Genomic DNA, 13,139 nt, shown 5'->3' with positions numbered 1-13,139 from the left:
ATCAATACCAAAATGTCTGCCCCACAAGACTGCATCAAAGATAATGGTGTTTGGGGGACACAGTACATTCAAACTGGCACAGTACCCATACCGAATCTTTTTAGTACTGAACCTTTCTTCATGTCTCTCTCTCCTTTCTTTGTTTCTCTGTCTGTAGGGCTCCCTTTAGTATCTCCAGTAGGGCAGGTGTCTTGTTAGCAAATTCTCTCAGCATTTGTTTGTGGAAAATTTAAGCTCTCCCTCAAACTTGAAGGAGAGCTTTGCTGGATAAAGTATTCTTGGTTGGAAATTTTTCTCACTCAGAATTTTAAATATGTCATGCCACTGCCTTCTCACCTCCATGGTGGCTGCTGAGTAGTCACTACGTAGTCTTATGCTCTTTCCTTTGTATGTGGTGAATTGCTTTTCTCTTGTTGCTTTCAGAACTTGCTCCTTCTCTTCCGTATTTGACGGTGTGATCAGAATATGTCTCAGAGTGGGTTTATTTGGATTTATTCTATGTAGAGTTCGCTGGGCATTTATGATTTGTGTATTTTTGGTGTTTAGAAGATTTGGGAAGTTTTCCCCAACAATTGCTTTGAATACTTTTCTTAGACCTTTATCCTTTTCTTCTCCTTCTGGAACAGCAATGAGTCTTATATTTGAACGTTTTATATTATCTATCATATCCCTGAGATCCATTTCAATTTTTTTGATTTTTTTTCCCATTCTTTCTTTTGTGCTTTCATTTGATGTTCTGTCATCTTCCAGGTCACTGATTTGTTGTTCAACTTCCTCTAGTCTTGTACTATGAGTATCCAGAATCTTTTTAACATGGTCAACAGTTCCTTTAATTTCCATAAGATCATCTATTTTTTTATTTAGTCTTGCAATGTCTTCTTTATGCTCTTCTCGGTTCTTCTTGATGTCCTTTATATCCTATTCCGTGCTCTTCTTGATGTCCTTTATATCCCATGCCATGGTCTCATCGTTCATCTTTAGTTCTTTGATTAGTTGCTCTAGGTGCTGTGTCTCTTCTGATCTTTTGATTTGGGTGCTTGGGCTTGGGTTATCCATATTGTCTGGTTTTTTCATGTGCTTTAAAATTTTCTGTTGTTTTTGGCCTCTTGGCATTTGCTTAACTTGATAGGGTTCTTTTAGGATTTGTAGACCAACTGAAATCCTTATCTCTAATTTGTCAGATCTACAGCTTCGTGGAATACACTTTCTCTGACTAACCAGCAGGTGGCGTCCATGAGCCACCTGTTCCCCTCAAGCTAGTTCTCCCCTGCTTTGCCTTTGTGATGAGTGGGGGAGTAAGTCTTGTGGGGTCCAATTGGTGTACCAAGGTTGCGTGTGTAGTTGGTGTTGCCCGCCCTGTATAAGGGGCGTGTGTCTGGGCTGTCAGGGAGGGGGGGCGGCTCTAAGAATCAAATCTCCCTGGTGTTCCTGGAGTTTTAAAGCTGCTGCAATAGTCTAATCCTTCAGTTCTGTCCTGCTACAGTTTGTCTCTGCCACTGACCCACAAGTCCTTGATATTGGCGTATAGCCCCTGAGACTTGCGAGTGGGTCCCTCTTCCAGGCCTTGCACCCCCTGGTCCTCTGTTGAGGGATGAGTGTGCTATATCACAGGTGAGTGTCGTCCCCCCAGGGCAGTTCTGGGCTGCTGGGCTGTGTAGGGAGGCTCCCAGTCTGCTGAAATGATGTGTGAATGGGGCTTGTTAATTCACACTGCTCCACCTTCCCAACTCTGGGACATCCAGCTGAGGGTGCAGGGAAGGCTAATGTCCACGCCCAATTTTGTGGTGTATGCGTGTTATTGGAAGGACGTCCGTCACACTCGGTTGTCTGGGGCAGCTCTGGGCTATGGGGCTGGCGACGGGCAGGAATGTTTCCTGTCCACCAGGATGATGGCTTTGAGCGGTCACCCCCCTTTTCTTGGGAAGTTGTGGTGTTTAGTGAATTTTCTCAGCCACTGGATTATTGCCTTTTGTCTCAGAGCTCTCTTAGTTCTGCTCTTGTCTTGATCTGCCCAAATTGCAAGTCTTTGAGGCTTTCTGTATTGGGCTTCTTAGAGTAATTGTTTTAGAAAAAGGAAAAAAAGATAAAAGAAAAAGAAAAGGGCCCTCCTGGCAGATCTAATGGGTTATTGAAATGCTAAGAGACAAAGCAATTAGGGCTGTTAAGGAAAGATCCAGGGGGCAGAGAGATCAGTTTTTCTTTGGGATTTTCAAATGAGCCTCAGGGCCTGAGCTCTGCCCTTCCCCCTTCTATGTTCACCAGAACTCCTAAAAGCCTCCGCTTTTATTTTTGAGTTTTTCTTGCTGTTTTTTGCTATGCCTATCTCCTCTCTGCTGGGCTGGCTGCTCTCAGATTCTCTGGTGTCTGGTCTCAGTCTATCTATGGTTGGAGTTTGAATCAGTAGAATGAGTTTCCGATAAGAGCTGCCACTGCAGTTCTCCCTTCTCCTTCCCAGTGTTGATGGCCCCTCCTCCCACGGGACTGAGCCTGACAGGGAGGGGTGCGGGTCCCCTGGCCTCAAAAACTTACATATTTCGCTGATCTCAGCAGTTCCACGTTTTCATGAGTGTTGTATGAAGTATGCTCAAAGTCAGATTGCTCTGTGGTGTCCAGTCTACTCAGTTCCTGGCTTTCTACCTACTTCCCTGGAGGAGTAACTAAAACATACACCTCACCAATCCACCATCTTGCCCCGCCTCCCCTCGCAATTTGCTCATTTAAACCCTGCTTGGAACAAATAGATGTATAGGTAAGTAAAGGAGCATAACAAGCTTAGACAACCCTTATACACTTCTTACTATCCCTTGCCAGATAGCCTCACAATACTGAGTGTGGGTGTGTGCTGAACTCACAAGAGGCAGATCACCTCCAGTAAAAGTAGAGGAAAATCTCCTCTGTTCTCACCATTTTGCCATCTCTGAAACCCTACTGAATCCATTTGAAGCTGTAAATGACCGCATAAGATTGTATGACTTTATAGTCTATTGCCATCTGTAGTTTAAACATGGACTTGTCTATTCAGAAAAATGAATGTCCCCATCTTGACATACTCATTTCATAGAAACAAATTCATTGCTAATACATGGGCTGACCCATATAACTCTTACCCTGAAAAATATTATTTTTCACAGTTACAGCTGTTAAACTTCACTTAGCATTCTGTGTAACATGAAGATGCCAGAGATTGCATAGTTAATAGAGAATTGAAGATAGACCATAGGAAAAAGGAAGAGGTAATTCACAGTTTAGCAAGATGACTACAATACCTCATTATTTTTAACAAAAAATGCACACATGCATAAAAAATGCTAGTTTGTCTTGAGAGACTAGATTCTGTATGTCATAATTTTTATCTGATCAATTTAAAATTAAAATACAGGTCTCTGCTGACATATGTTTATACCTTAGGCTTAAGCCTGAAAATAAATATGAGCTTTATACATACTACGCAGGGAGAGGACAAAAGCACTGAGATAGCATTCCATTTTTAACCCTGTGTCACTACCATGGCTTCAAGAAAGCTACTCTAACGTAGCCATTGCTGCTGAACTGCCAAGGATGTAGCTACTTGAACTGTTTCATTGAATAAGAGAGTGCTTATCAGTTAAAAATTGAGAATGGAGATGTTCTTTATTGTCACAGATGTGTGTTTTGAAGTGACCATTCGCAAGGCAGGTTTTTGGATGCTCCCTCTCAACTCAGATTCAACTTAGATTCTTTCATACCAGATGGCAGACACAGGCTCCATACCAATTCCACATGTGATAAAATGTTGAAGTATATTCTTCTTAATAAGATAGTTTTTTGTTTGTTTGTTTTATATGCTACATTAACTGAAAGATAGCAAACTCCTGTACAGTAAATGCTAGGTTTCCTGCTTTGCAGCTGGGCTCTGAGAGCCTGACTTCCTTCCTTGGCCTCCAATAAGTTTTATAATCATGGGCAAGTCACTTATCTGCTGCCTCAGTTGTTTCAGCAATAGGATGAGCATGTTAGACTTTGATGTTTTCTAGGGTCTAACAACATCCCATTACTTTATGATTCTGTTATCATATCTAGAGTATCCTTTTCCGTGTGGACAGTGCTTTACTGAGGGACACTCTCCAAACAAGCGTGTCCTTGGGGAAGCAGGCAAAACTATAAATGATCCAAAATGGTCCAGAAACCAGTCTGTAGGAGGCCCAGTTAGCAACTGGGATGGTTTAAATTTGAAGAAAAGGAAATTACTGCTGTCTGCAAATATTTTAATTAACACCATGTGTAAAAAGGAAGTATACTATTTCTGTGTTTTTATAAAAATATATAACTGAGTCCTGTGGGTAGAAGTTATAGATTTCTGGTTCAACATAAGAAATTCTTTTCTAACAAATATAAATGTTCAGCAATAAAATAGGAAACCTGTTGAGCTACCTATCAATGAAGATATGGAAGCAGAGGCAAAATGACCAACGCTCAAAAGGGCTATAGACGTTCTTGCATTAATAAAGGCATTACACTAGAATCTGATCACAGATGTAGGCACTACAATATTAATGATGTTACCATGACTATTCAAAATGTTATCAAATTGCTTTTGGTGGGGGAAAATTTTTTCTTCAATTTTTAAACAAACAAATAAAAAACTCTAACACAGTTATGCCATAAGTCTTGCAAGAGATTGGAGCATTCTTAAAAGATGAGTCAACAATATTTTACAGAAATGTGTTTTTAAAATTCCTGTAGACTTTTGTTCCAAATCACCCACAATGTCAGTTAATTATATATTATTTTTTATTTTCCACTCTAATTCTTTGATGTGTGAATTCCATCTATAAAATAATAAGACTCATTTCCCTGTGATATAATTTGTATGCTCAGCTTCATTACATTTCATTTTAGCCATTTCTTTAGGTAGCTTGAATAATCCATAAAGTTAGAAGCAGCATCTGATGTATCTTTCTGTCTTCATCAACATGTAGCATACTGCTGGGCCAAATCAGGACCTGAATAATAGAAAGTGTGTGAGTTGTGCAGGATTTTACAGGACTGAGATGCTGATGCTACTCACTGTCATCTTTATTTAACCTGTTTTTTGGGTCTTAGGAACTTGCCAACTTATTGAGGGTTCATCTTTTAAAAAAGTGGTCTATCACACAAAAGAGAAATAACGAGAATTAATTGAAGAACAGAGTGGATCCTTTGCTACTTATTATTAATGTGTCTAAAATCTTAAGGGTGAACTGAAGAGGCAGAACTGAAGACAAGAATATCTTTTATGTTTGGATAAGTCTCATTGTAACGTTAATATATTAAATCCTTTTTGTCTTTCTGAACCCTAAACCAGATTAACACAATGCATTTACACATGCTTTCCTCTTCTACATGATTTCCTGGGAAAAAATGAAGGAAACTATTAGTTATGGAGCACCTACCATGTACTGGGCATTATAAGGGATTTCTCTATATGTATTAACTTATTAGATTTTCAGAGCAATTTGGCTAGGTAGGTAATATTGCCATTTTATAGAGATTCAGAGGAAGTTAAGTAACTTACCCATGGCATATGGCTAATAAATGTGACTTAAAAATCATGTAATAAGTAATGCCATGTTTTGGTATTAGAGATATGTTTAATTCTCATAACTATTAGATTTGGTTGCAGGCTAATCCCAGTAGTAGCAGACTACTTCTGGCCATAGCTACTGTGGACAATAATGACAATACTAGATCACGTGTGACTAGATCATCACATCCTCCTTTGTGTTTGTATACCTTGCTGATTATAAGCTCCTGCAGAGTGGAAATTGCTACCCTTTCATTTTTATAACTGTTGATATAGCCATCTAACATGTTTTTTGTAAGCGGTGTTCTTAATTACAGTTCTATGAGTTAAGTCAAATATTCTTTTCCTTTTATATGGAAGTCTATGTGTGTCCTGAACATGTCTGCCTACCACGACACAGTGGAGTGGCTCAGGAAGAGCAATCTCAAGTACTCTCTCCTCTAATTAAGAGTATACCACTGTCCACCTGCTTCCAGCTCTTCAGAGATTTAGGTTTCTAACCTGAAGACTGTGGCTCTGGATCCATTGCCTGGGCCCTTTTACCTCTCCTTCACTCTTCGTTTTATGATTTATCTGAATTTCCCATATTATCTTCAAATTGCTGTTGCACTTTTCAGAAAGAAAAAAAAAAAAAAACTCCTAGAGTAATACGAAGTAAATTTGAGAAATCATGTTATTATTAACTGGTCAATTCAGAATAATTTCTTTTCTATTATAAGTTTTATTTTTTAAGCTACTTTATAACTCAAAAATTCCTTCTAAGCAATACTCAGTGATTTATTGCTGAGTGTGGTCAACAATAAACCATTAGGAGGCTGGGGAAGGAGGGGGGAAATGCTTATGAGATGAATGACTCTTCTAGGGCTTTAGATATCCCTAGAATCCATTTTAACACAAGATGCCTAGAGGAGTTATTTTACCTGATATTGATCAACAGCCTGTTCTCAAAGGACAATCTGAGAACAGGACTGGAGTTGTAAAATTATGAAAATTTTGAAAGCAAGGGCATTATATTGTTGAGGGGAAGCATGATGGGGAGATTGGGAAAACAGATACGTGACTGCTTCCTTTTAGTGACTTTTACATAGCATTTTGTTAAATGTACTTAAAATGTTTTAAGTGTAAATTGGCTTGCTCATTAAAATATCATATTTTAATGATTACATTTAGAGTTCATGTAATGAGTGCATGTAATTTTAACTTTTTTTGTGGCCATCAGAGCCAAACCTCATAGTTCTAAAATCTTTTTATTAATTTTTCCTTCTTTCTACCAGAATCCTTTTGGGCAAGAATTTCTTTGTTTCTGGATTCCTTAATAAAAAAATAAATGCTTCTGCTAGTGTTCTTTAAGACTAGTTCAGTTGGATGGAAACATTTACCTTATCCTTTTAAAAATCAATCAGGATTGTGTTTTAAAATTTCAACTTGCATATGAGACCAAGGGAAGCGATATCTATTTGGTACAGGATCTAAATTTTCTAAACGGTACAACTCTACAGTTGATTTGTTCCACAATTTCATGGAACTTTGAATAGGAAGTGAGATACGGTAGGTTAGTATAGGCTGGAGTGAAATAGTGACACATCCCAGAGTAATTTGGGCAGATAATAAAAAATATATTTACAGCCTCCCCCTCCCCAGCCCCGAGGATCTGGGGGAAGGTGCGGATGTGTTGGACATCCTCACCTGGACTGGTGTTCATGTTGTCACAAACATTGGGACTGGCGGTTTGATGTGCTGAGCCCTCAAGCATGGGACTTGCCCTTATGAAGCTCGTTACTGCAAAGGAGAGTCTAAACTTGCATGTAATTGTGCCTAAGAGTCTCCACCTGAGTACCTCTTTGTTGCTCAGATGTAGCCCTCTCTCTCTCTAACTGAGCCATCTCGACAGGTGAACTGTCTGCCCTCCCTGCTATGTGGGACCCGACTCCCAGGGTTGTAAATTTCCCTGGCAATGCAGAATATGACTCCCGGGGATGAATGTGGACCCGGCATCATGGGACTGAGAGTATCTTCTTGACCAAAAGGGGGATGCAAAATGAGATGAAATAGTTTCAGTGGCTGAGAGATTTCAAATGGAGTCGAGAGGTCACTCTGGTGGACATTCTTATGCACTATATAGATAACACCTCTTAGGCTTTAATGTATTGGAATAGCTAGAAGTAAAGACCTGAAACTACCAAACTCCAACCCAGCAGTCTGGACTCCTGAAGACAATTATATAATAATGTAGATTACAAGGGGTGACAGTGTGATTGTGAAGACCTTGTAGATCACACCCCCTTTATCTAGTGTATGGATGAGTAGAAAAATGGGGATAAAAACTAAAGGACAAATAGGGTGGGATGGGGGGGATGATTTGGGTGTTCTTTTTTCACTTTTATTTTTTACTCTTGTTCTGGTTCTTTCTGATGTAAGGAAAATGTTCAGAGATAGATTGTGGTGATGAACGCGTAACTATGTTATCATACTATGGACAGTGGATTGTATACCATGGATGATTGTATGGTGTGTGAATGTATTTCAATAAAACTGAATTTAATTAAAAAAAAATCAATCAGGAAAAAAAAATGTTATAAGCAAAAGAGTCACTAAATAATTCCTACTTTCTAAATGCCCCTTATATTAACAAATGTGAAGCTTCTGTGGCAGTGTTTTTCACCCTCATACAGCAGTAGCACACTTTTCAGGCAAAATCTATTGTATAACCCCAATATGTAAAGTAAAGCCCAGAATCTCTTCCTTATAGTTTCTTGCTTCTAGCCCAACCATCTTCCACCACCCTCTATAAACCATAAGACATTTCCTTGGATACCCTGGAGTTCTGTGGTTTATGTACATGTGTGTAATATTCTAATGCTTTTGATCATTTTACATTAAAATATTTACTTTGCTTTTGTATGACTGCATGGTATGTGACTATATCTCATTAGATGAATTAAAAAAAAATCTTTACTTTGCATAGTTCCCCCCCCCCATTTACTTTTAATTAGAACTTTGCATAGTTTTTAAGAAATCATTTTTGGAAGAAGTAAAAGGCTTGGCAGCAATATATAAAAATTTCATTTAAAACATTTTTTAAATAATATTTTAAAAGTTTAACAAGAGAAAAAGTTTTGCTTTCTTGAGGTTTTGGAAAAAGAAGCCAAACCATATTTTAGTAAGAGAAGCAATATAGCAATATCTCCCTTCCTTTTTCTTCCTCCTTATGCCCAATTCCATAATTAATCTATTTTTTAACCAGGATAACAGAGATATGCCAATAAATATGTTTCTTTTTTGTTACTTGCAGAGATTTGTAACTCTTACTTGTCAGAATAGGAAATTAAGACCCAGAAGGAACTTGATCTGTCTCTCTTAGCCCTATTACCCTGTACCATGTCTACAACTTGCATGGAGAAACTGGTCTGGCATTTATGAAACCCACTGCAGAACCAAGATACTGAATATTTAGTAGTTGAAAGTTAATGTCCCTAAAGATGTTCTTATCCTTCTGGCCTCATTTGACTACAGCTAGTTATTTAGACCTTAGAAATTAATATAATGCTTTTACACTAAGATTGTAATTTTTAAAATTTTATTTTTAACATATATATAACCAAAGATTCTCCATTTTAACCATTTTCATGTGTGCAATTCAATGACATTCATAATATTGTACTAATATCACCACCATTCATTACCCAAACTTTTTCCTTACTCCAAACAGAAACAATGGACCCATTAAGCAATAATTCCCCACCCCCCACACTCCCAGCCCTGGAACCTGCAATTCACTCTGTGCTTCTATGAATTTGTTTATCCTAGGCATTTCATATATGTGAAATCATATAATATTTGTCCTTTTATGTCTGGCTTATTTCAAGATTATAAAATTTTTAACTATGGGTAATTCTCAGTTATTTTATTACCATTGTATAAGAAAGTTATTTTTGCTTTGGTTCCTTAAATGTATGCTCTCAATATTGTGTTGTAGGTTTTTATGTTTTATTATACTGCATGTTTATAAAAATCTTTCTTTTATTTGGGGCTAACATTCCCAGCATTGCTGAAATGCTTCTGCATATCCTGGCATTGCAAAATGTCATCATTATTGCACAAACACTTCAACTTGCGGGTGTGTCATTTCTTAGATGCTCTGTCCTTGCTCTTCTGTCTGTACTTCATCATTTTGTCCTGACACCTCTCTTCTGTGTCCAACACGGGTTGGAGCATCCTGCTTTAAATACACAGTATAAGATCAGACTGTTAACGGTTTTCATTGTTAGAAAGTGGGAGTGAATAAAGGTCAGCCTTTTAGCTGGCAGCCTGTCTGATTTTTCTGTGAGCATCACATGTTAGAAGAAGCTAGTTCATCTGTCTGTGGATTTAGGATTCAATAGCATAAGCTGTCAGACTAACACTGATTGAAGGTGGACTGGGAGGAAGATGCGCATCTGTCCAGTGGCTTGCTATTGGCTTCTTATTACAGCATTCTCCCCCGAGACACGCTGTGCATGCTCATTCACCCACCTCCTCCTCTTCCCTCCCCTTCCTTTCCTACCCCTTCATTACTGATTCACAGCGAGAAGCATCAGCAGCAGCAGCAGCGCTGCTTGTCACGAATCAAAGATTGCAATGAGCTCATCCTTTTCTCCTTGCAGCTTCACAACTGCCCTGGCTTCCTGGCTACTGCTGCTGCTGTCTGCTCACACACACACAGACACAGACATACACACACATGTTCTCTCTCTCTCTCTTACACACACAGACACACATTCACACACTCACATGCTAGACCCTTCTATGCAGCTTGTCCGTTTTTACACTTGTATTAGAACTCTCCTGCGTCACTCTTGGCCATTTTCTTGCATTCGGTTGCTTTTACTCTTTTTAATTTAGATCAGTATTTGATTTTATTTTCATTTTCCAGTCTACTTAGGGGCTCTTGCACAGTGCATAATTTAGCCAAAATGTTTTTCTTGTGGAGACAGTAGCTAACAATTCCCATCACAGACTGGCTTGTGCATACTCCTCGGGAGACCTAAGCCTGGCTCCCCTCCCACTGCAGTTCTTAAAATTGTGGATAAGAGATCCAGCTTTCTCATTCTGGATACCTACTTACTGCTCATGGAAGAAGGGGTGCCCTGCCCAGCCCCAGCTGCTAAGCTCGCACCTCCTGTCAAAAAGTCCCAGGACATGCACGACGAGAGGAGCAAGCTGGTGAATGAGTATGCATGTCGAGTGCTGGAACTTCTGGGGATGGGGCATCGCCTGTTTGTGCCTCGGCTTCTGGCGGTGAGACTGTTTTTCATTGAACTTCATTTGTAGGGAATCTATCTCCCTCTGTGAAAATCCCTTGTATCCTTGGAAAGGCTTGTGGTTTCTTGTTTTCTTCTCCTTATCCCCGCTGCACTGAGAAGGGAATGCTGAGTGGCCACTGCCGTGAGGCTCTTTCCAAGCCTGGTCCACGCCACTCCTTAATTGGCTAGAGGAGATCATGGCTCTTTTCTCAGAGTAGTGGCATTATCTCTGTGGCAACAAAAATGATTTTCTGGCTGGCTAGGCTCAGCGGTAAAGCAGAGTACACAGGTGCTTGATAATAGGCATTCTGTTATGTCTCCAAAGAGTTAAATTTTGTAACACATTAATGCCACTTATCTAGACTATGTATTTTGCTTTCTAACCTTTCCGTTTGATTGCCAATTTGATTTGCTTTTTCTGGTAGGAGGTTTTTTTCCCCTAAAAATCCTTGGTTATAAGACTGTAGATTTGTCTCCTGGAACGACTGAATTGTGTACCTATGAAATGGCTTAAAGCTCTTGAGCCTGTGCTGTGGATCCGGAAAGTCTGTCTTGCTTGTTATTTGATATCCTGAAAAAATAAAAAATCACCCTTCCTCATCTTCTAGCAAGGGTTAAAATTAAGTACCCATTGGTACAGGAAGCATTGCCCGTTTCTCTTCAGTGGTTTAGGAACTATACCCAGCAACTGTTCTGTAATGTAGTTGGTCTATAGTAGCTCTTTACCATTATTTGGTAGTTGAACAAGAATAATTTAGCCTTGTCTGTTTTATATACAATGGAGTTTAATACCATTGCAAACTGTTCCCTTCTTATGGTTCTCTCATATTCTAGTATTTTCAGTACAATATTTACTTGACTGAAACTTAACTCTTTTCTCCTGCATTTCTCTTTACAGTATAGCACATCTTTGTTTATGCTTATCTTTACAATTACTAATTCAGTTGTCATGTATGTATTTTCATGCAAATATAATCTCTCCTGTATTATTGTAATAGACATGAGATAGCCATATACATGAGGGATTTTCCACCCCTGAAGAATGTCTGTTCATCATTGCAAGACAAAGTTAGATGCAATATCTAGTGTGCAGTTACAGGGGGGTTATTTTCAAGAAATATAGTTCCTTTGTCATTTAAGTAAGAAATAAAATTAATCCAATATATGTGTTTTAATGCCCAGGTGAGCTCATCAGTGCTCACTTGAATTTTGCTTTCCCTGCATCACATTATTTTTTTAATATAGGAGAAAACTGAAGATTCATGATTCATTAGAAAGGAGATCTTTAAAAAAAAAAAGTAGAATAAGAAGGCTGTTATTACAAGAACTTTGACATGAAGAATTGCTAAAGGCATATTTCACAAATTCTCTGTATCACTTTGAGGAATCGGTTTGGGGCCAATATATTTCCATATTCTTAAAGACTACTCAACTTTGTGACTCAAAGGCGTCCACTGGTAACTTTTCAAAATCTCTTTGGCATTTACATTTACAGTGTTTTGAAGAAAAACATAAATTGATAACCAAAAGAATCTCTCATGCTCAAATCTGCCACTATTTTAAAAAATATATATCAGCAATAAAATCCACAGGGAGTTGGGTTTACATGTCCATATCTTTGGAAGGTCATATATGCTTGTATATTAAAACTGTACACAGTCCATTTGGTTGCCAGATTAGGTTCTGAGATAGTGTATTCCTCAAGTTATTTTAGGCTCTAACACTCAGAACCTAGCTAATAATGTCCCTTGCAGTACATGTGAAAAGCATATGCTGGGTTATCTATAGAATAATTTGGAAATCTCTGACTTTGTTATACATAGTTACACTTGAAAGATTATTGGTAGAACCAGAGTACTCTACGTTTTGGGAAATTGCATGTCCTTTAATTAGCAATATGGCTGTGGATTGGAATCTGCTATTGAATGAGTTACTGCTCAAGTTCAGCATGTTTACCAGGGAGAAGTACAGTTGTTCAGCCTTGTGTTATTGGACTGGCTAATGATGCAGGATCAATGGCTAATCTGCACAGGGTGGTCCTAAGAGAAATCCTGCCATATACAATATATGCAGTCTTTCCATTACCAGTCAAGAGGGCAAGCACTCAAGTTTAAGAAATTACTGTGTCTTTGTTGTACTTCTTCAGTTAAGTTTTAAACATGAAATAGGTGTGGACTTAAACACATGCAAACACTTATTTTACTTTAAAGATCCCAGTAATTTTTTATGTAAGATGTTAACATTTTTAAACCAGTAAATAAATGAAGATTTATGAAGGCAGTGTTGTAGATTTAAACTCTGAGCCTTATTTATTG

At 38.5% G+C, this 13,139-nt stretch overlaps 1 protein-coding gene across 8 annotated transcripts in view; it reads left to right on the top strand.

The window, feature by feature from the left end:
- Nucleotides 1-13,139, top strand: part of RABGAP1L (RAB GTPase activating protein 1 like) — an 891,828-nt gene that overhangs the window by 717,962 nt on the left and 160,727 nt on the right. The window contains exon 1 of one of the 8 annotated variants that reach the window (XM_037825303.1): nucleotides 10,110-10,819. The exons of 6 other annotated variants lie outside the window; for them this stretch is intronic. In XM_037825303.1, the coding sequence (XP_037681231.1) occupies nucleotides 10,652-10,819 (168 nt within the window). In that variant the 5' untranslated portion in view covers nucleotides 10,110-10,651. Of the gene's footprint in view, nucleotides 1-10,109; nucleotides 10,820-13,139 lie in introns of those variants that run through there. One more of the 8 variants, XM_037825304.1, reaches the window with a different exon arrangement.

This window comes from Choloepus didactylus, chromosome 2 (genome assembly GCF_015220235.1).
Source record: "Choloepus didactylus isolate mChoDid1 chromosome 2, mChoDid1.pri, whole genome shotgun sequence".
Taxonomy (NCBI): domain Eukaryota; kingdom Metazoa; phylum Chordata; class Mammalia; order Pilosa; family Megalonychidae; genus Choloepus; species Choloepus didactylus.
The sequence above is the reverse complement of the archived record's forward strand: the minus strand, read 5'-3'. Positions and strand labels throughout refer to the sequence as shown.